At 68.0% G+C, this 21,775-nt stretch overlaps 3 protein-coding genes across 4 annotated transcripts; 2 read left to right on the top strand and 1 right to left on the bottom strand.

The window, feature by feature from the left end:
- Window positions 1-588: 588 nt before the first annotated feature.
- Window positions 589-7,867, top strand: MAN2B1 (mannosidase alpha class 2B member 1; the record flags this gene model as incomplete). The annotated part of the gene is made up of 24 exons (XM_082496597.1): window positions 589-681; window positions 1,176-1,278; window positions 1,870-2,043; window positions 2,590-2,783; window positions 2,911-3,043; window positions 3,481-3,623; window positions 3,747-3,863; window positions 3,947-4,029; window positions 4,121-4,241; window positions 4,335-4,413; window positions 4,489-4,598; window positions 4,929-5,036; window positions 5,131-5,247; window positions 5,321-5,515; window positions 5,767-5,864; window positions 5,953-6,076; window positions 6,152-6,270; window positions 6,356-6,457; window positions 6,547-6,634; window positions 6,729-6,809; window positions 6,881-7,117; window positions 7,197-7,346; window positions 7,467-7,569; window positions 7,651-7,867. 24 exons carry the CDS (start codon window positions 589-591, stop codon window positions 7,776-7,778), a joined length of 3,000 nt encoding a protein of 999 aa, XP_082352723.1. The 3' UTR covers window positions 7,779-7,867.
- Window positions 7,858-12,661, bottom strand: TRMT1 (tRNA methyltransferase 1). 2 transcript variants are annotated; one of them, XM_082496599.1, is made up of 17 exons: window positions 12,587-12,661; window positions 11,969-12,188; window positions 11,463-11,518; window positions 11,235-11,356; window positions 10,949-11,136; window positions 10,452-10,567; window positions 10,242-10,354; window positions 9,982-10,130; window positions 9,820-9,903; window positions 9,623-9,692; window positions 9,390-9,524; window positions 9,189-9,274; window positions 8,809-8,917; window positions 8,648-8,724; window positions 8,419-8,538; window positions 8,073-8,187; window positions 7,858-7,962 (listed from the first exon to the last, which is right to left on the bottom strand). In XM_082496599.1, exons 1-17 carry the CDS (start codon window positions 12,606-12,608, stop codon window positions 7,870-7,872), a joined length of 1,875 nt encoding a protein of 624 aa, XP_082352725.1. In that variant the 5' UTR covers window positions 12,609-12,661; the 3' UTR covers window positions 7,858-7,869. The 2 variants fall into 2 exon arrangements, with proteins under 2 accessions (XP_082352725.1, XP_082352724.1); XM_082496598.1 differs by having other exon boundaries at window positions 11,226-11,356.
- A 2,207-nt stretch (window positions 12,662-14,868) lies between these two features.
- NACC1 (nucleus accumbens associated 1) lies at window positions 14,869-19,704 on the top strand (the record flags this gene model as incomplete). The annotated part of the gene is made up of 6 exons (XM_082496582.1): window positions 14,869-14,964; window positions 16,690-17,582; window positions 18,395-18,571; window positions 18,681-18,786; window positions 18,898-18,995; window positions 19,445-19,704. Exons 2-6 carry the CDS (start codon window positions 16,709-16,711, stop codon window positions 19,702-19,704), a joined length of 1,515 nt encoding a protein of 504 aa, XP_082352708.1. The 5' UTR covers window positions 14,869-14,964; window positions 16,690-16,708.
- Between the last annotated feature and the right edge of the window lie 2,071 nt (window positions 19,705-21,775).

Below are 21,775 nucleotides of genomic sequence, written 5' to 3' on the forward strand. Positions count from 1 at the left end.
ACCCGGGGGGGTCTGAGGGGAATCTGGGGGGGTCTGAGGGGAGCTGGGGGAAGGCATAAGGGGAGCCTGGGGGGTCTGAGGGGAGTCCCGGAGGCTGGGAGAGGCCCAAGGGGAGCCCCGGGGCAGCCGGGGCCGAGAGCTCCCCTCAGCACCCCGGCTGCCATCGCCCCTGTGAGAGACCCGGCTCCTCGACGCCCCATTGGAGGAGAGAGCTGCCCGTCTCTCGCTCTCCGCCGACCACGGCTCGGCGAGGGCGGGGTTTTGACAGCCGCCACATGTCATTGGCTGTTGGGCGTTCTCCCGCCGCGGGGGGGGGAAACCTTCCCAACGCCCGCCCCAGGAGGCGGGACGCGGTGTCAATCACGGGCGCTCCTCCTCCTCATTGGCGCCAGTCCGTTATGGCAGCGCCCCGCCCATGCCGTCCTCCCGGCCTTCCGTTACGCACCGCCTCTGCCGCAGCAGCCAATGAGACTGCGGAGGCGTGGCCAAGGCGGATTGCCCCGCCCCTCGCCGTCCATTGGCTCCCTCTTAGCCCTGAGGGAGGGGCGGGCGCGGGGAGACCCCCGGGTCATGTGAACGGGCAGTCACATGACCGCGCCCGCGAGCGGCATGGCGGTGCCCGGGGCGGTGGCGCTGCTGCTCCTCCTCGGGGCGGCGGTGGCCGCGGGCTGTGGGTACCAGGTGGGCTCGGGGAGCGGCTGGTGGGCATCGGGAGAGACTGGGGGGACTGGAAAGGCTGATGGGGGGGGCACTGGAGCATCCTGGGGAAACGGGAACTGGGAAAACTGGGAGAATTGGGAGGGACTAGGGGAACTGGGAGGCACTGGGGATACTGGGATGGACTGGGGAAACCGGGAGAGACTGGGATGGGGGTCCTGGGGGAGGAAGAGGAGGATTTGGGGTGTTGGAGTGCACAGAGGGGGCTGGGGTGCAGCCAGACAATGACAGTCGCACCCCCCCAGCCGAGCTGTCACTGCGGGGGGGGGGGGAGGGGAGGCCATCGTCCTGGCCACTGGGTCTTAGCAGCCGTTTGCATCTTCTCCCGCAAACCAACAGAGTGCTCTGGAAACGCTGTGGGGAGGGGGGGGTGGGGGTGGGGCAAGGGGGGGTGGATGGTGCGGGCTGTGTGCACAGCCTCGTACGAGCCCTCAGAGACTCCCCTTTGCGCCCCCCAGTCCTGTCCGCCCACGCGCCCCGACCTCCTCAACGTGCACCTGGTGCCCCACACGCACGACGACGTGGGATGGCTCAAGACGGTGGAGCAGTACTTCTACGGAGGTGGGTGTCCCCACCACCACCACGGGGGGGGGGGGAAGGACAGTCCCCGGGGAGGAGCGGTGACTTCCCCAAGGCCACCGCAGCGGCTGTGGGGACAGAGGTGACGCCTCCAAGGCCGCTGTGGGGGTGGAGGTGACTCTCAGCGAGGCCGTAGAGGGGGGGGGAAGGGGCGCCAAGTGCCGGAGATGGAGTCTGTGGCCCCACGGGGGGGGCGGGGAGGGAGGGGTTGGGGACAGAGGGACAAGTCCTGGCCTCGGGACGGGGACAGGGCCCCGCGTTCCGCCCCTTGTCCCCGGCGCGGTGTTGCGACCCCGGTTTGCCTCTTTTTATCGTCTCTCGGGACAGTGCTGGGAGCCTTCTGTGTCCCCTCTATGTCCCCTGGACCTTTCTTTGCCCCCCCCCGGTGCCCCCCACCAAACCGCCGGGTGCTGCTGTGACCCTGTCCCCCCTATGCCGTGACCCCCACAACCCCCAGATGTCACCTGTGTCCCCACAGACGTTGCTATGACCCCGTACCCCATATCATACCCCTGTGCCCCCCCCCGGCCTGTCACGGTGCCACCGGGTGACCCCCCCGGTTGACCCCGTCAGTGCGTAACGAGGTGCAGCACGCGGGGGTGCAGTACATCCTGGACTCGGTGGTGGCCCAGCTGGTGGCCGACCCCTCCCGCCGCTTCATCTACGCCGAGGTGGCCTTCCTGGCCCGCTGGTGGCGGCAGCAGGACGAGGCCACGCGCCGCACCGTGCGGCAGCTCGTCGAGCAGGGTACGGGGTGGGGGCCGCAGCGGGGACGTCCCCGGAGGGGGGGGCTGCTGCTGGGAGGGATGTGGGGGGGTGTCCCTGGAGGAGGACGTGGGCTTTGGGGCACACAAGGAGGGGGCGGGGGGGGGGCTGGGGTGTCCCTGAGGGTCACAGGGACATGGAGGGGGGGGGAAATTGGGGTGTCCTCAGGGCAGACAGGGATGGGGGGGTGGTTTGAGGTGTCCTTGAGGTCATGTAGGGTCGGGGGGGGATTGGGGTGCCCTTGGGGACACATAGGGACATGGAGAGCGATGGACAGGGACATTGGGGGGCAGTGACTTGGGGGACACGGGTGTTGGGGCGTCCGTAGCAGGGTGTCCCGGGAGGGGGGACACGGGTGCAGGGACTGTGTAGGGACGTGGAGGGGGACCGGGGTGAGGTGGGCACGGGGGTGGGGGGGGGAACACAGCACGGGGATGTGCCTCTGAAGGGACACGGAGGCTGGCGGGGGGCTGAGGAGTGCGGGGTGCCACGTGTCCCCGAGCCCCCTCCTCGTCCCCGTCCCCGCAGGGCGCCTGGAGTTCGTGGGGGGGGGCTGGTGCATGAGCGACGAGGCGGCCGCCCACTACGGCCCCGCCATCGAGCAGTTGGCCCTGGGCCGCCGCTTCCTGCGGAGGGAGTTCGGGGCCTGCGGCACCCCCCGCGTGGCCTGGCAGATCGACCCCTTCGGGCACTCCCGCCAGCTGGCCGCCATCTTCGCCCAGGTGGGACCCCCCCCCTCTGCCCACCACCACCCCCTCCCCAGCCCTGCGGGGGACCCCGCTGTTCAGGCTGACCTCCTCCTCCTCCTCCTTCTCCTCCTCCTCCTCCTCCTCCTCCTCCCCGCTGCAGATGGGCTATGACGGGCTCTTCGTGGGGCGCGTGGACCACCAGGACAAGGCAACGCGGGAGCAGCTGCGGGAGATGGAGCTGCTGTGGAGGGCGAGCGGGAGCCTGACGCCCCCCGCCGCCGACCTCTTCACCGGTGGGATGGGGCTGGGGTCCCTCGGGTCCCCCCGAACCCCTCCTGGGGGCTGGCCCTGTCCTGGGGTGCCCCACTGGGTGGTGTTGTCCCTTGAGGCCGTCCTGTCCCCTTCCCTCCCCCTCCCAAGGGTGACCTGTCCCCTCTGTCCTTCCCCACATCCACTGTCCCCTCCCGGGGTCCCATCCCCTCCCAAGAGCGACTTGTCCCCACTGTCCCTCTGTCCCTCCCCAGGTCCACTGTCCCCTCCTGGGGCTGTCACCATTCTTTAGGTCTGCTCTGGGATTTTCCCTTGTTCCCAGGGCTGACCGCATCCTCCATCCCACCAGTCCTAACCTGTCCCCAGCCCGGCTCTCCTGTCCCTGACCTCGTCCCCTGTGTCCCCAGTGCTGTCCCCAACCCTGTCCCCAGCGCGGGGCTGACTGTGTCCCCGTCCCCAGGCATCCTTCCCAACGTCTACAACCCGCCGTCGGGGTTCTGCTGGGACCAGCTCTGCTCTGACCCCCCCGTGGTGGACGAGGACAGCGAGGAGAACAACGTGGATGGCATTGTCTCCACCTTCCTGCAGATCGCCGCCAGCCAGGTGGGCGTCCCTGGGCGGTGGGGGGATGCTCCCTGGGGTGGTTGGGGGGTCCTGGACACTGGGATCCCCCCTGGGATGGGGGTGCTGACCTCTGTGTGTGTGTGTGTCCCCTCCCCGGCCCAGGCTGAGCGCTACCGCACCAACCACATCATCATGACCATGGGCTCCGACTTCCACTACGAGAACGCCAACCTGTGGTTCAAGAACATGGACAAGCTCATCGCCCACGTCAACGCCCGCGTGAGTGGGGTCCCCCTCCGTGTCCCCCCCACTGTGTGTCGCCTCCCCCCTGCCCCTTCTCACACCCTCCACGGCTTTTCCAGCAAGCCAACGGCAGCCGCGTCCACGTCCTCTACTCCACGCCATCCTGCTACCTCTGGGAGCTGCACCGTGCCAACCTCTCCTGGTGAGGCCGTGGGGGGCGAGGGGGCACCCAGGCATCCGGGTGGGGCGGGCGGATGGACGGACAGACGGATGCAGCCTGGCTTTCCCCACAGGTCCCTGAAGACAGACGACTTCTTCCCTTACGCAGATGGACCCCACCAGTTCTGGACGGGCTATTTCACCAGCCGACCTGCCTTCAAGCGCTACGAGCGCCTCAGCAACAACTTTCTCCAGGTGGGACACCGGGATGTCCCCCTCCCCGGTCACCGGGGTCCTCCTCGGAGTCCCCTGTGTCCCCCTCCCTGACCCTCCCTTCCCTCCCGGCAGATCTGCAGCCAGCTGGAGGCTTTGGCAGGACCGGCGGCGCGGGAGGGTCCCTACGGGCCTGGGGACAGCTCTGTGCTCCGTAAGTGCCAGCGAGGGACCCCCGGGGACCCCCACCCCGGATGCCCCTGACACCCCCTTTGATCCCCCCCGGCAGGCGAAGCCGTGGCCGTGGCTCAGCACCACGATGCCGTGACCGGCACCGAGAAGCAGCACGTGGCCGACGACTATGCCCGGCAGCTGGCGACGGGGTGGGAGAGCTGCCAGGTGGGGCCCGGCTGCCCATTTTGGGGGGGGTCAGACGGGGTTTTGGGGGTGCGGGGCCAGGGACGGCAGCTGGGGGTGAACCAGCGTCGTGTCCATAGGACAAACTGGTGTCTGGGGGGGGGGGGGGTGAACTGGTGTCTGGGGGGGGACAGGAGCTGATGGCCGTCTTGGGGACAAGCCCCTGACCCTGGCCAGCGTTTTGGGGACGAGCAGGGGGTGGTCTGAGTGGCCGGAGGACGGGAGCTGGTGGCCACGGCTGGGGGTGGGGATGAGCTGGCGAGTGCCCCTCGTTACCGGCTGTGCCGTGTAACCGTCTCTGGCTCCCGGCAGCTCCTGGTGGCCAACGCGCTGGCCAGCCTCAGCGGCAGCAAGGAGAACTTCGTCTTCTGCAACGCCCTCAATGTCAGCGTCTGTCCCCTGACGGAGGCGGCCGGCCGCGTGAGCACTCCGGCGGGGGGCTGGAGGGGAGGGGGGGTCCTGCGGGGTCCCGGCAAGGTGGGGGCTAACGCACCGTGTCCCTCTGTCCCCCCAGTTCACCGTCATCCTCTACAACCCCCTGGGCCGCCGTGTGTCCTGGCCCATCCGGCTGCCGGTCAACGGGGCATCCTACGCGGTGACGGACCCCCAGGGCCAGCCCATTCCCAGCGAGGTGAGCCCAGACCAGCCGCTGCGTCCCCCCTACCCATCTGCAGCCCCCCCTGACCTGCCCTGCTCGTCCCCAGGTTGTCCCCATCTCCAACTTCACCCGGTGGCTGCGGGGGGACGGCAGCAGCGCCACGCGGGAGCTCCTCTTCCAGGCCTCCGCCCCCCCCGTGGGCTTCAGCACCTTCACGGTCTCCCGGCTGAGCCGCAGGGACCCCCCTGCGCCCCCCACCCGGATCCCGGTGTTGTCACAGCCTCAGGAGATCCAGAATGAGGTACAGTCCCACTGCGGGGGAGATGCGTTCCCCTCTCAAGCGCTGGGCACCGGGCGGACGCAGTTTGGGGTCTTTCCCCATGGGGTCCTCTGGGGGGGGGGAACCCACGACCTTAAGTCCTCCCCAGTGGAGTCACAGCTCTGTTGGCCCAGTTAAACCAGTCCTGGGGTGACGGGAGGAGCTGGGGGGTGTGGGAGGGGGTTGAGCAGGGACGGGGCAGACGCTCGACCTGCCGCCATCCGCCCCCGCAGCACATCCGGGTCCTCTTCGACCCCCTCACCGGGCACCTGAAGGAGATCCAGAACCTGGACAAGAGCATCTCGCTGCCCGTCTTCCAGAGCTTCTACTGGTGGGTGCTGGTGGGGCCTTGGACACCTGGGTCCTTCACGCGGGACCTTCCTCCACCACCTCTCCCTCTCCTCCTCCTCTCGCCCCAGGTACAATGCCAGCGTCGGCAACGACGAGAGCTCCCAGGCCTCGGGCGCCTACATCTTCCGCCCCAACAGCTCCCAGCCCATCCCCGTCTCCGGCTCCAAGCGGGTCTCCACGTACCTGGTGAAGGTGGGTGGTGGGGACACGGTGTCCATGGGGCCGGGGGTGGCCCCGGAGTGCTGAGCCCTGCCATGTCCCCCGCAGAACACGCTGGTGCAGGAGGTCCACCAGAACTTCTCCTCGTGGTGCTCCCAGGTGGTGCGGCTCCACGCGGGGCAGCCCTACGTGGAGCTGGAGTGGACTGTGGGGCCCATCCCCGTGGCGTGAGTTAGGGACGGGGAGCACTTGGGGATGGGGGGTGGGGGGTCCCCTGCGGAGCGCACCCCGCTCACCCCCCACCTCTCCCAGGGACGGTTGGGGCAAGGAGATCATCAGCCGATTCGAGACGACGCTGCAGACGGAGGGTCGCTTCTACACCGACTCCAATGGACGGCAGATCCTGGAGCGCAGGTCAGGTCGGGGCTGGCCCGGGCACTTGTCACAGCCCCCCCCGAGACCCCCGTCCCCCTCCCCATAACTGGGCTCTGCCTCATCCTCAGGCGTGACTACCGCCCCACGTGGAACCTGAGCCAGACAGAGCCCGTGGCGGGGAATTACTACCCCGTTAACAGCCGCATCTTCATCAAGGTACCGGCTGTGGGGCGGTAGCAGGGAAATGAGGGGCTGAGCCCAGGGCAGAGCTCATCACACGCGTGGCATTTCCCTCCCTCCCTGCTTGCAGGACAAGAAGTTCCAGCTGACAGTGCTGACGGACCGCTCGCAGGGCGGCAGCAGCATCTTCGACGGGTCCCTGGAGCTCATGGTGAGGGGACACAGCGGCGGGTGGTCCCCAGGGTGGGCGACGTACCGGTAAGTAACCACCATCCCCTCCAGGTCCATCGACGCCTCCTGTACGATGACAACCGGGGTGTGGGGGAGCCGCTGGTTGAGCTGGGAGCTAACAAGCAGGGGCTGGTGGTCCGCGGCCGCCACCTTGTCCTCCTCGACACGGTGGAGTCAGCGGCCGACCGGCACCGGCTGCTGGCGCAGGAGCTGTTCATGGCGCCCTACGCGGTGCTGGCGCCCGGCGGGGGCCCTTCTTACCGCCGCGGCCAGCCCAGCTTGCGGCAGGTGAGGTGGGGAGGGGGCTACCCAGGGCGGATGGAGGGGATTTTGCCACAGTGTCCACCCCCTCACCCTCTCCCCACAGTTCTCGGCGCTGCGGCGGGAGCTGCCCCACAACATCCACCTCCTGACGCTGACGCCGTGGGACGCCGGGACCCTCCTGCTGCGACTGGAGCACCAGTTTGAGAAGGGAGAGAGTGCCAACGGCTCCCAACCCGTCACCGTCGACCTCCAGGTGAGACACTGCCAGCCGGGGTCCCCGCTGCTCCCCACTGCTCCCCGCTCCCGGAGGCGATCCCGCCGGCGGGGACGGACACGGGGCGGTCGCTGATGGGTTTTTCCCCCCCTTTCCCAGAACCTCTTCTCGGCTTTCACCATCACGGCCGTGCGGGAGATGAACCTGGGAGCCGATCTGCCGCTCGATGCCGTCTCCCGCCTGGTCTGGACCCCGGCTACAGGTAGCAGGGGGGGACCTGGAGGCGGGGGCCCTCTGGCGGGGGGGCTGCCAACCTCCCTTCACCCCTCCCATCTTCTCCCAGGTCCGTCCCAGCCCCGGCCAGTTCCCAAACTGGATCCGAGCCGGGTCACGCTGCAGCCCATGGAGATCAGGACCTTCCTGGCCACGGTGCAGTACGAGGTGCCTGGAGCCGGCCTGGGGGGGCTGTGAGCAGCCCCCGCTCGGTTTTGTGGGGGGCTCTGCCCTCTGTTCCCCCTTCCCCAAGTGCATTAAAAACCACGAGACTCTTCTCAGGCACAATTTAATTGGGGTGAGAGGCGGCGTCAGGGTGGGGGGCAGCTGGGGGCCCCCCTTCGTGCGAGTAACAGCACTGAGCACCCAAGGAGCAGTTTCCCTGTGGGAGAGGAGGGGGGTGAGGGGGCTGTGCCCTGTCCCCAGCAAGCCTTGTTCCTGCCCCCCCGCCTTGTTCCTGCCCCCCCCTCCTCATTCCTGACCCCGACCCACCTCCTTGAAGCGTTTGCAGGGGAAGTTTTTCAGGCTGGTGCCGTCGTCCGTCCGCTCCGTCCGTTTGTTCTGGTGTCGTTTCCGCTTCTCCTGCAGGGAGGGAGAGATGCTGCCCCTGGGGAGGGGTGTGGGGTGAGTGGGGCAGAGACATCCCCTTCCCCCCCCGCCAAAGGACAGAGAGATTCCTTCCACAAAGGACAGGACAAGGCAACTTTCCCTCCCCTCCCCTCCCCCTGCTTTTTTTGGGGTCCTTATCCTCTGTTTGAGGTCCCCAGGCAGGTTTGAGGGTGGCTGATGGAAGCCCAACCCCAAAATCAGACGCCCGAGAAGCCCCCCCAGCCCTTACCCAGCCTTGGCCCTGGCTTTGGGCCCCCAAAAGGCTTCGGGGTTTTCCGGGAACCGCTTCAAGCCTCGTTTTCTGGAGCTGGGATTGGCGTCATCATGGAGGGCGAAGGAGGCCTGGAGTCTGGAGGGGAGGAAGGGGGGGTCAGGATTGTTTTGGGGGATCAGTGGGTCGTCGTCCCCCCCATCTCTGGGCTGGTTCTGGGGGAGAGGGGGCTCCTGCTGGGTCATACGTGGGCTCCACGGTGAGGATGCGGGAAGCCGGGCTGGTGTCTGCGAGACGCTCCAGCTTCACCGGGTGGATCTTGGCCTGGGGAAGGCGAGGGGGGGCATTCAGCTCAGCCCCAGGACAGGGGATTTTTGGGGGGCGGTGTCCCTCAGCCCCTCTCCTCACCCAGCAGCGCATGATATCCCAGAGCACGGCAGGCGGCGCGTCCGTCTTGACGGCGTTCTTGCAGGCGTGGGAGAGCGACACGCGGTAGCCGGCGTGCAGGAGAGCGGACCTGGGGGGCAGTGGGTCAGACTTGGGGGGGGGGAATAGGAGATGGGGGACACTCCCAAGGTTTGAACTAGGGGAAGGGACATTTGGGGTGCCCCAGCTGCAGGGAAATGGGGGTGTATGGGGTCTTGGGGGAGGGTCAGAATGCCCCAGCGATTTGGGGTCCCTGGGAGGTGGGGGTTAGTTTGGGGCGCCCCAGCCTTGGGGGTTTGGGGCATCCAGGGGCCGTGGGGGGGTGTGGGGTGCCCAGCCCCAGGGATTCGGGGTGCCCCTACCTGAACTGCAGCAGGGAGGGGGTGTTGCAGTGGATGGTGCTGCTGAGGCTGTCGAGGGTGTAGTAGAGGGGGACGTCGCTGAGCTCCTGCCCTCGGCACATGGGGAGCGGCAGAATCAGCAACAGCCCCAAAATTCAGGGTGGGGAAGGGCTGGGGGCGGGGGGGGGGGGGGCTCTGCCATCCCTGTCCCCATCCCGGTACCTCGGTGACGACGCTGAGCATCCCCCGCATCCGCTCCTCCATTTGGAAGCGCCCGGGGCTGTTCTCCAGCGCCGCCAGCACCCGCTCCACGAAAGCCGGGTCGTGCAGGGGCTCAGCCCACATGGGGCCACCCAGCTGTGGGGAGGGGGGACACCAGGAGAGAGTGGGGACATGAGGACAGAGGGGGGTGTTAGCGCTGGGGGGGGGGGGGACATGGGGGGACACGCACCCACCTGGTGCCGCTGCTGGCAGAACTCGCAGGTGGGACCCACAGGCGGCCCCGTGGCTGCCCCATACTTGAAGCTGGAAGGGGAAAGCTGAGGGGTGAGCGGCCCCCCAACACCACAGCGGCCCCGCCGCCATCACAGAGACATTCCCCCCCCCTCTCCTGCCATCATGGAGCCCCCCCTGCCTCTGAGACCCGCCGTACCCCGTGCCGTGACTCGTGACTTTGCCCAGGCGCTGGAGGTGGTGGGTGCCGCAGCCCACGCAGTGGTACACCAGGGCTTGCTTGCTGCGGGGACAAGGTGGGGGGGGGGGGTGTCAGGGGCGGCGGGAGGGCGCAGACCCCCTTCCTCGCCGTGCACCTCACCTGGCCGAGGCCTTCACCTTCGCCTGCCCCGTGAAGACCCGCACGAAGACGCGGATGTAGAAGTCGGCGCTGACGGAGAGCAGCGGTGCGATGAAGCGCTGGTAGCAGTTGGCGCGGCTGTCCAGGCTGTGCAGGATGATGCGCAGCGCCTGGAAAGGGGAGGGGGGAGACATGACCCGCTGCCCCCCTCCCCTCGCTGCCGGCAGGAGCCAGGCGTGGTCTCATGGACCCCCCCCCCCCTTTCCCCCCGAAGCACTCACCATCTCGTGGCAGAACTTTCCCTTGAGGGACACGGCGCCGTATTTGCTGTAACACGTCTCGGCGCTGTTCCCCGCCATCACGGCCATGTCCGTGCAGGTGACACAGAGCAGCCCTGGTGGGGGGGGGTGACACGGACATGGGGGGGGTCAGAGGTGTTGCTGGGAGGATCCAGGGGTCCGGGACCCCCCCCCAAACACCTCCCTGCTCACCTCCTTCACTCACAGCCTGCACGGCGGCGTCCAGGAAGGGCGCAGGGCTGCCGTAGGGGTCCAGGTCGATCACGTCGAAGGGCTCCCTGTCCGCCTTGCACTGGTACATCAGCATCCTGGGGGGGTGGGGAGAAAGGGGGGCTCCCAGAGCAATGGGGACCCCCACATAGCCCCCTGGGGGTCCCTGACCTCGGAAAACCCCACAGGAACTGCCCAGCACACACTGGGAGGGACTGGTGGGGGTCCTTGCAAACCAGCCCCACTTTGGGGGTGCATCCCTCAGGGCAGGGGGAGATGACGTCCCCTCTAACCACTCCTGCGGGGACACTGGGACCAGTTTGGGGACCCCCCCAGTACAGGGGGAAAACCCCAGCAAGACCACCGGGGTGGTGGGGGCTGCTCCCAGGGTGTCCCAAGGGTGCTGGGGGGTGTTGAACCGCAGCGTCCCACACCCCAGTGTGATTTGGGGCAGGCAGCGAGAAGGGAGGGGGGGTTACCTGGCGTCAGCCATGCGGGGGGCCACCAGGTCCCCCACCCCGTTGAAGGCCACGTTGCGGCTCATCAGCTCCACCGCCCGGGCCGAGAAGTCGTTGGCCACCACGGCCCGTAGCCCCGGCACCTCTTTGGCAAAGCGGATGGAGCGGAGCCCCGAAGCTGCCAGCGCCTCCAGCACCCGCAGCCCCCCCTGCGGCGAGAGGGCGATGTTGGGGGGGGGGGTGGCATAGGGATGTGGCAGCCCCCCGCTCCCCACAACACCCCCCCCTCCTCCAGCACCTCACACACTTCTCCTGGCTTTGCCATCCGCGGGGGCTCAGGGCCGTCGGACGCCGTCGCGGTGTCACCGTCACCATTCCCCGGCGGTTGGGGGCCGCCCGCATCTGTCTTCTCCTCCCCGGGGAGGACGACTGGAAAAAAGGTGGGTGTGGGGGGGGCAGAGCCCTGGGGACAGGGACCCCCGAGGACAGGGCCGAGGGGGAGCGCAGGGGACGGGGACCCCGAGATGGTACCTACCCCGGATCCCCTTCGGCTGCAGCTGGAGCCGAGCGAACTCCGTCAGGACGGCACAGCTGTGGGGGGACACACACGGCATCAGGGACCCCGCTGGGGACGGGGGGGTGACCCCAAACTCCCCCACGGTCCCCCTGAGGCAGCCCAGAACCCCCCCAGACCCTCCCGGGACACCTCAGAGTCCCCCCAGGTCGTCTCGGGACACCCCATGGCCCCCCATGACCCCACTAGGGCAACCCCAAGCCCCCCCCGATCCTTCTGGGACACCCTGGAACCCCCTGGACCAACCCCATGCGCCCCCCGACCCTCTCAGGACACCCCAGAGCCCCCTGTGACATCCCCACGCCCTCCTCCAGACCCTCCTGGGATACCCCAGAGCTCCCCAAGACCCCACTAGGGCAACCCCAACCCCCCCCCCCCAAGATCCCTCCAGGACACCCTGGAATCCCTGAGCTCCCCCTGGGACAACCCCGAGCCCCCCCCGCGGCCCCCCCCGGGTCCCCGCTCACGTCAGGTCGCGGTTGAAGCCCTGCACGGGGTTGTAGAAGACCTCGTTGGCGTTGGGGAAGAGGATGGTGGCTCTGCCCTCGGAGATGAGCGTCTCGCCGGGCCCGGGGGGGGCCCCCGCGCCCTGGGAGGGCCCGGAGCCGTTGGGGGGGGCCGCGTCCATAGTTGGGGGGCGGCGGGGGGGGGGCTGGCTGGCTCTGCGAAGGGTGCTGAAGGCGGTCGCTGGGGGGGGGGGCGGTGATAGGAGGGGTTAACGCTGCACCGCAGCGACCCGGGGGGGGGGGGGCAGTTTGAGGGGGGGGGGGGAGGAATAGGGGACCCCCGAAATGCGGGAGGGGGGGACGCCCCCCTCCCCCCACCGGGACAGTGGGGCTGGGGGCGGGACACGGAGCCCACCCTCCCCCCCGAGGGGCCGTGTCGGGGTCAGCCCCCCCCCAAGACGGGACCTGGAGGGGGGGACACACACATAGAGGGGCGACACACAAACACCCCCACAAACACGTGGCGCGGAACAAGGCCGGGCGCCCCCAAACACTCCACGCGCCCCGCCAGGCCACACCCCTCCAAGCCACGCCCCCGTGGTACCCACCCCCCCTCCGGTCGTGTCCCCCCCCGCTCACCCGCCCGCACCGCCCCGCGCATCCTCCGCGCCGCCCCTCACATGGGCGCCGCCATGTTGCGGCGGGGGCGGGGCCCGGGCGCCGTCACGTGACGCGCGGCGGACGGCGCCCCGCAGGGGCCAAAAAGGCTCCGCCTGCCCCAAACGCGGCGTTGTGGGGGGGGATAAGATGGGGACGGGGGTGTCCCCTCAAACAGAGCCGTTAGCCGGAGCTGCGGAGGTCAGATAACGGGAAAAAAGTTCGATAACGGGAAAAAACCGCAAAATTTGTTAAGATGGGGAGAGGAGGGTCTCCACAAACAGTGAAGTTGGCTGAAACCGCACAAGTCGGGGAACCAAAAAACTGCCAAAGTGGAACTTTTCACCTTTTTGAGCTCAGTGCGTGTGCTTAATAAGCTTAAGAATATTAACCTCCCCACCTCCGGGCAGCAGAAAGTCGGAGTCAACGCCGCACGCGACGTATGACATGTACGACGCGAGGGGAGGCACGTGTTGCAGGAAAACACGTCGTGGCCGCAGCGGGACGCCCGTGCCGCCCCAGTACCGCGGCCGAGGGGGGACGGGAGAGGGCGGTGGGCGGTGGGGGAGGTAGGGTGAGAGGAGGCCGCGTCCCCCGGTTGTGAGGAGAGACCCTGCGGGGGTCTGCCCCCGCGGGCTCTGCCGTTATTCGAGTAAAACCAACGATTTCCAGCGCTCCTCTGTCTCCTTTGTGACCACCCACCTCCAGCAACAAGATGTTCCGCACAAAGAGGGGCTCGTCCGGGATCTTTCCACCCTCTGGGGACGGCGGGTGACCAACAGAGGTGACAGTGCACCCAACTAAAATTCAGTGATGGGTTAAGGGTGCCACCACCAGGAATTTACATAGTCGGAGGGAAAAGAAGTAAGGGGGAGTCGGGAAATGGGGAGAGAAAGGGAACAGATGGGGAGACGTGGAATGTTCTTCACCATCTTCCCCCACCTTATCCCCAAGCTCCTCCGGGTCCCCCGAGGGATCCAGGACTGGGGCCTTTATACCCCAAATCCCACATCAAGAGAACTGAGGAGAAACCCCCCCTGCACCCACCCACTAATAAGATATTGTAGGATCTGGATTGAGGACTTTGCTGCTTTCGCCTGACCCCTGTACGATCTCCTAACGCAATACAGCCCCGATGTTGTTGTGCGGACACCAGAAAAGAAGCAGTGCTGTAAAATATTAAAGAAGAAGTTAACCAAAGCTCCAGCTCTACTCCTTCCAGACCGGGAAAGAGAATTTGAATTACATGTGGACATTAAACAAGGCCATCCTAAAGGGATTTTAGTGCAAGAACACGGGGGTAGTTGAAGACCAGTGGTCCATTTTTCTAAAATGTTGGATCCGGTGGCTACGGGACGGCCTCATCATCTACAAAATTGTGCGGCCGCGGCTTTAACAGTAACTGAGGCTGGAAAACTGACAGCAGGAGGATCTCCTGTTGTCAAAGTATCGCACCAAATTAAAGCTCTGCTAACCGAGAGAGCTCCTAAATGGGTGACTAGTGCTAGGTCATTGCAGTGTGAAACTTGTCTAATGGAACAAGAGGATTTAGAGCTAAGAAGTGGGGGAGGGTTTAATCCAGCTCCCTGTTTAGCTGGTCCCGAGGGAGGAGATCCGGAGGCAATTCATGACCGTACTCAAGTAATAGATCTTCAGCCCCGCGCTAGGGGAGAAGAACTAAGAGATACCCCCCGGCCAAATGGAGAAAATGTGTTTTATTGACGGATCCTCAAGAATAACAGAAGGAAAACGAGTTATGGGGTAACGCTGTAGAAAAAGAGATGCCTCAACGCCGCACGCGACGTATGACATGTACGACGCGAGGGGAGGCACGTGTTGCAGGAAAACACGTCGTGGCCGCAACGGGACGCCCGTGCCGCCCCAGTACCGCGGCCGAGGGGGGACGGGAGCGGGCGGTGTGCGGTGGGGGAGGTGGGGTGAGAGGAGGCCGCGTCCCCCGGCCGTGAGGAGAGACCCCGCGGGGGTCTGCCCCCGCGGGCTCTGCCGTTATTCGAGTAAAACCAACGATTTCCAGCGCTCCTCTGTCTCCTCTGTGAACACCCACCTCCGGCGACGCGACGTTCCGCGCAGGCCCGATCCCGCCGTGGGGCAGCGACACCCGCGGCCCTGCGCCTCCCCCGCGGGTGGGAGGGCCGCTCGGCGCTCGGCGCTCGGCTGGCCGTACCTGCGTGGGGCGCGCAGGCGCGGGGCGGTGCGCCGGGCGGTGCGGCCGCTCGGCGCTCGGCTGATCGCGCCTGCCGCACAATGAATGGCCGCTGAGCGCGGCGGGGACGGGGACGGGCACCGGCAGCGGCACCGGGAGCGGCCGGAGCCGCAGCGCAGCCCCCCCCCGGCCTCCGGTAAGGGGGGGGGACACCCCCACACACCTCCCCCCGGCCCCTCCCCGACACCTCGGGCCTCCCCCCGCAGGCCTCGGGCCGCCCCCCCTCCCCCCGGGCCTGCCTCCCCTCCCCCCCCCCCCCCCGTTTCCCCGGGCCTGCGGCACCGTTCCCCCCCGGGGGTGGGGGGGGGAATCCCGCTGCGCCTTCCCCCCTGCCGTTCCCGAGGGAATGCTTCCCCCCCCCCCCCCCCCGCAGCACCGGGGGTCCCCTCTGCCTCCCCCCCACCTCCGGGTTTTGGGGTCCCCCCGCCCCTCCCCCCCCGGGACTGGGGTATTTGCTGATCCCACCCGAAATTGGGGGTCCGCCCCCCATTGCCCCCTCCAAGAGCTCCTGGGTGTCCCCCCCGTCCCCGTCCCCTGTATCCCCAGTCCAGGCAGTGGGGTCCCTTCTCCCCCCCCCCCCCCCCCGTACTCCCCGCAATGGGGATCTCCCTGTGCACCCCCCGAGTGCTGGGAACCCCCCCCCCCCTCAAGGAAGAGGATCCCATCAAGTTCCTGCCTAAAGCGCGGTCCCGTGTGTCTCCCCCCCGCCCCCCCCCCCCCCCCCCCCCCCAAATGCTGGGGACTCCTTTGTCCACCCCAGGCCGAGGGATCCCCCTGCCCCCTTCCCACCGAGGGGGGTGCCCCATCTTCCCCAGGTTTGGCCCCCCCTCCAGGCTGGGACCCTACTGGGGCACCCCTTGGCCTGAGCACCCCCACGTCCCCAGGCGTGGGGACCCCCTCCAAATACCACCCTAAAAGGGGAAGCTGCACCCTGTGTCTGTGTGTCCATCCAGCTGTGCCACCCCCATCTCACAGCTGGGGTCCCCCTTCCCCAGTCTCTGAGGGCTCAGACCCCCCCGGGGCACCTCCCCAACTCTTGGGGCACCCCCACATCTTAATATCCCATTTGGGGGGTTCTGCAGCCCCCCCCGACCTGGGGTGGTGGTGGGGGGAGGGGAAGCTGTTCCTGGGGCAGCCCCAGACTGGGGGGTGGGGGGAGGATCTGGCCTTCCCCCTCCCCACGGGTGTGTGCCTGTGTGAGTTCTGCTGGGGAGGGGGTGCTGGACCCCCACGGGGCTGTGCATGACTCCTGTGCCTGGTCTGTCCCCCTCCTCTGTCCCCATCCCCCCCCTCTGTCCCCGTCCCCCCCCTCTGTCCCCGTCCCCCCCCTCTGTCCCCGTCCCCCTCACATCTCTGCCCTTCTCCATGTGTCTCGCTGTCTGTCCCCGTGTCCCTGCGCTGCTCCCCATCACTGCTGTGTCCCCCTGTGTCCCTACCCTGTTCCACGTCCCTTGTGCTCCTACACTGCTTCCTGGGTCCCTGTTCCCATGTGTCCCCCATGGCTGCCCCCCTTCCCCATGTACCTGTGTCCGTGTGCCCCATGTTTGCCCCATTCCCTCTGTCCCTCTGCCCACGTGTCCCCCGTGCCCACCCCGTGCCCTGTGTCCTACCCCATGTTCCTGCGTGTCCCCCGTGTCTGCTTCGTTCCTTTTGTATCTGTGTCTATGGTCTCCCTGTCCCCCATTTCTCCACATGTCCCCCATGTCCACCCCACTCCCTCTGTCCTCCCCCTGTCCCCCTTTTCTCCACGTGTCCCCTATGTCCATCCTGTTCCCTGTGTCCCTCTCCCCACGTGTCCATCCCTCTCCCTGTGCCCCCCATCTCCCATCTCTGCCCCGCGTCCCCCTCCTTGTCCCCGCAGGCCCCCGTCGGCTCCCGCGATGGCTCAGACGCTGCAGATGGAGATCCCCAACTTCGGGAACAGCATCCTGGAGTGCCTGAACGAGCAGCGGCTGCAGGGGCTGTACTGCGACGTCTCGGTGGTGGTGAAGGGCCACGCGTTCAAGGCGCACCGGGCCGTGCTGGCCGCCAGCAGCTCCTACTTCCGAGACCTCTTCAACAGCAGCAAGAGCGCGGTGGTGGAGCTGCCGGCCGCCGTCCAGCCCCAGTCCTTCCAGCAGATCCTCAGCTTCTGCTACACGGGGCGGCTCAGCATGAACGTGGGCGACCAGTTCCTCCTGATGTACACCGCCGGCTTCCTGCAGATCCAGGAGATCATGGAAAAGGGGACTGAGTTCTTCCTCAAGGTCAGCTCGCCCAGCTGCGACTCGCAGGGGCTGCACGGCGAGGAGGCGCCTTCCTCCGAGCCCCAGAGCCCCGTGGCCCAGACCTCGGGGTGGCCCTCGGGCGCCGCCGCCCTGCCGCTGATCTCGCGGGTGAAGACGGAGCAGGGCGAACCCGACGGGGTGCAGTGCACCTTTGTGGTCAAGCGCCTCTGGGACGGCGGCCCCAAGGACGGCGCCGCCGGCGGCAACGGCAGCCGCAAGATGGCCAAGTTCTCCACGCCCGAACCGGGTCGCCAGCCGCAGCCCCTCACCCCGGCGGCGGCGGCGGCAGCGGCAGCGCCGGGCCCCAGCGCGGCCGACCAGACCAGCCCCGGCGGCACGTCCAGCGCCTACACGAGCGACAGCCCCGGCTCCTTCCACAACGAGGAGGACGAGGAGGAGGATGGGGGCGAGGAAGGCTCCGACGAGCAGTACCGCCAGATCTGCAACATGTACACCATGTACAGCATGATGAATGTAGGGCAGGCAGGTGAGGCTCCGCCCACCAAGGGCGTGGTGGGGACACCGCCCACTGGGTGTGGTCTGGGGGGGGGGGGAATGTGCTCCACCCGTGGGGTGCGGTCGAATGAGGAGGGGGGTCCATTTTGTAATGACAGGGTGTGGTTTGGGGGAGGGGTGTGTCTGTGCTTGTGGGGGTGTGGCCATTTAAGGTACTGCCCATGATGGGTGTGGTCACTTAAGGTGCCACCTATGATGGGGTGTGGTCAGCTGGGGCTCCACCCATGAGATGTGCTCACCCAATGTGCAGGCATGGCTGGGGAGGGTTGTGGTCCGCTGAGGCTCCACCCATGAGGGGTGTGGTCTAGGAATGGGTGTGGCCATCATCAGGGGTGTGGTTTGGGTGTGTTTGCCTGAGGCTCCACCTGTTGGGGGGGTGTGGCTGGGAGCAGGGGGTGGAGGGTTGTTCTGGGGGTGGGGCTAAAGGGGGTGGAGGGTTGAGGCTCCACCCCTGGGTGTGGCCACACCTGGGTGTGGTCTTTGTCCCACCCCATAGGGTGTGGCTACAGGTGGGGAGGAGCCAGCTGAGGCTCTGCCCCAGGGAATCAGGGAATAGGTGCTGGGTGTGGCCTGATAGGCTCCACCTCCAAGTGGGTGTGGCTCATGGTAGGGGCGGGGCCTTCTGTGGCCCCACCCCCAGGCGATGGTTATGGGGGGTGTGTGGCCACGAATGGGGCTGTCCCCGTGTCCCCGTCCTCCCCCCCCTGTCCTCTGCCCCACCGAACCGCCCCCGTGTGCCCCCCGCTGACCCCCCCCCCCGTGTGTGTCTGTCGCCCCCCTCAGCCACGGAGAAGGTGGAGGCGCTGCCGGACCAGGCCACCCCCGAATCGCGCAACCGGGTGCGGGTGCGGCAGGACCTGGCCTCGCTGCCGGCTGAGCTCATCAACCAGATCGGCAACCGCTGCCACCCCAAGCTCTACGACGAGGGCGACCCCGCCGAGAAGCTGGAGCTCGTCACAGGTACGCTGGGGGGGGTGTCCCTGGAGGGTGGGGGGTTGTCCCTGGAGGGTGGGGGGGTCCCCATGGGGGTGCCCGGCCCCACTCACCTCCCCTCGCGTCACCCCGCCAGGCACCAACGTCTACATCACGCGGGCGCAGCTGATGAACTGCCACGTCAGCGCGGGGACGCGGCACAAAGTCCTTCTCCGGCGGCTCCTGGCGTCCTTCTTCGACCGGTGAGTCGGGACGGGGCACTCGGCTTCTCCCCGCTGCTTTTGGGGTCCCGTGGGGGTGTGGGGGCACTGGACACCCACGTTCTCACCCTGTTTTTTTCGTCCCCTCCCCAGTAACACCCTGGCCAACAGCTGCGGCACCGGTATCCGCTCGTCCACCAACGACCCCAGCCGGAAGCCACTGGACAGCCGGGTCCTGCACGCCGTCAAGTGTGAGTGGGGGGGGACAAGGGACCCCGGGGGACAGGGGACATCCCAGGGCAGAGGGGGGACCCCAGGGGATGGGGAACAGTAGGGCAAAAGGGCCGGAGGAACTCTAGGGACAGTGGGGAGCCCAGGGTTGGGGGACCCACAGGAGCAGGGGATGGGGACCCCAGAGAGGGGATGCCAGGGGACAGGGGTCGGGGGGACCCCAGAGAGAGGGGACAATAGGGGACAGGGCAGACCCCGGGGCTGGGGGACGGCGGGGACAGGCGCTCCATCTGTAAAACAGAGCGAGAGACGCAGGTTTCGGTCCCTGTGAAAAACCTCTTTCCGAGGCAGCCGTGACTCCCCAGGGACTGGAGGTGTGGGGGGGACGGGGACACACACAGAAGGCTGTCTGTGACCCTGTTCCTGTCCCCGTCCCTCCGTGTGCCCCCCCCCCTCCCCCCCCCAACAGTTTACTGCCAGAACTTCGCGCCCAACTTCAAGGAGAGCGAGATGAACGCCATCGCCGCCGACATGTGCACCAACGCCCGGCGCGTGGTGCGCAAGAGCTGGATGCCGAAGCTGAAGCTGCTGACGGCCGAGGGCGACTCCTACACCTCCTTCATCAACCTCACGGGCAAGCTGGAGCCCGACATCATGGGCCCCGAGCCGGCCTTCGAGGCTGGTGGCCATGAGGGTGACGCGGGAGCTCCCGGGGAGGGCCTGCAGTGACCCCCGCCCCAGGACGCCCACCCCCCCAAACCCCGGGTAGGGACCCCCACCCCGGGTAGAGCCCCGTGATGGTGTAGGGACCCGTGTGGGTGTTAGGGACCCCCCCCCCCCAAGGTGGGCACCCCCTCGGGGCAGGGCCCCCCCCGGGGGGTTAGGGTTGCCCACCCCCTCAGGGGTAGGCACCCACCCCGGGAGGGCCCCGTGCTGCTGTGGGGTCCCCGGCTGTGGGGTCCGGTGTGCGTGTGTCCCCCCCACGCTGTGGGGTTTGGGGCTTGGGGGGGCAGCAACGGTTCAGTTTGGCCCGGGTGCCCCCCCCCAGCGGTTTTGGGGGGACGGGGGGGGGCTGGGGTGCTGCTGGGCTCGGGCTGTCCCTCCGCGCCACCTCCTGCTCGGGTGCCGGTTGATGCGGTCCCATGTCCCCTCCACGGGGTCACTGTCACTCCTGGCCCCCCCCTGCCCCCCCGTGTTGCCTCTGGGTGCCCCCACGTCTCCCCCAGGTCCCCTCCCCGGGGTCGACGTTTCTCCAGGCGCACGTGTGGGTCCCCCCGTGTCCCCGTCCCCCCCTCCCGGGGGGGTGTCACTGTCTCTGCAGGCAACCGCATGTGTCCCCCCCTGTGTCCCATGTCCCTGTCCTGTCCCCCCCCCCCCCTCTGTGGGGACCGGCATCTCTCTGGGCAACCCCACGCGTTGGCCCCGGTCCCCCCCGCCCCGGTGTCTCCCCAGGCGCCTGCATGTGTCCCCCAGGTTCCCCATGTCCCCCCCCCCGGGGCCAGAGTCTCTCCAGGTGACTGCGTGTGTCGTTGTCCCCCCCCTCCGGTCCCCCGTCCCCATGTCTCTCTGGGTGTCCCCGTGTCCCGTCCCCCCCCTCCCCTCCCCGGGGGGTGGCATCTCTCCAGGCGTCTGTGTTTGTCCCCAGGCGATGGCGTGTGTGTGTGTGTGTGTGTGTGTCCCGCGCTGCACAGGTGCCCCCCCCCCCTTGTCCCCAGCTCCCCCCACCCTGGCAGAAGCAGGGGGCGGTGTCCCCTGTCTGTGCCTCCCCCCCCCCCGCCGCCCCCCGGCTGGAGAGAGATGTGGGCAGGGGGTGGCAGAGTTGAGCCCATGTGTGGCCCCCCCCATGGGGACGGGACCCCCCCTGCGGGGTTAAAGGCTGTTCCTCATTAGCCCCCTCCTACGGTAGCCCCCCCCGGGGTCTGTCTTTGGGGGGAGGACAGCCAGAGTTGTACCCAGTGTTCCAGACGGGGGGATTTGGGGAGGGGGGCGCAGATGGGAATCCCACCTCTGCAGGGGCCTATCTGGGGTGGGGTGGGGGACACAGGGACCCCCCCGCAGCCCCAGCTCTGCCCTTCCCCCCCCTTTCCCCGGGGCTTTGCACCGGCTTCACCCCAGTCCCCGAAGGGGGAAACTGAGGCACCGTGTGGCAGCTCCCCCCACCCCCCCACGTCCCAGTGCAGACTTGGAGGGGGGGTGGGGGAGCTGGGAGGGAACCCAGGCGTCCGCACCCCCCCCCCCCGGCAGCCCCCCAACAGGTCTCCTGACGTTCGGTCAAGTGCCTTACCCGCTGCCCGGCCCCCCCCGGGCTCCGATCGCGTCTCCACTATCTCACCGCTCCGTGCCAAACCACCCCGGCCCCCCCCCTCCACTGCCCCGGGAGGTGGGGGGCAGGGAAACGGGGACCCCCCCACCTCCCCCTCCTCCTCTCACGCCACCCCCAGACGCCTGGGTTCTCCCCCCGCACCCCATCCCTCCTTTTCCCCCACCCCGTGCCTCAGTTTCCCCCTTCCCACCCTCAACTTTCCCCATGTGATGAGTTGCACCGGTCTCAGCCCTGCGAGGGGGTCCCCGCTGTGCCCCCCCCCGGCCTTGCAGGCGCTCGGCGAGCCCAGCCCCCACTCCACCCCTCAGCAGGTTCGGGCTTTTTCATTTCCCTTTTCTCCTTTTTTTTTTTTTTTCTTTTCTTCCCCCCCAAAAAGCTGTACAGAAGAGGGGAGCGCACGGCGGCGTCTCGGCAGCATGGACCCCCCCCCGGGCTTGCGCTTCCCCCCCACCCCCCCCTCCAGGGCCCCCCCACCCC

Source organism: Vanellus vanellus, assembly GCF_965231255.1.
Source record: "Vanellus vanellus genome assembly, chromosome: 30".
Lineage (NCBI taxonomy): Eukaryota > Metazoa > Chordata > Aves > Charadriiformes > Charadriidae > Vanellus > Vanellus vanellus.

Coding starts and splice junctions, on each gene's coding strand:
- TRMT1 (XM_082496598.1), bottom strand. CDS start 12,608: ATGCGCGGGGCGGTGCGGGCGG. Junction 10,568..10,948: donor CCCCGCATGGCTGACGCCAG/GTAACCCCCCCT, acceptor CCACCCCCCCAG/GATGCTGATGTACCAGTGCA. Junction 9,525..9,622: donor TCTGCCAGCAGCGGCACCAG/GTGGGTGCGTGT, acceptor CCCTCCCCACAG/CTGGGTGGCCCCATGTGGGC.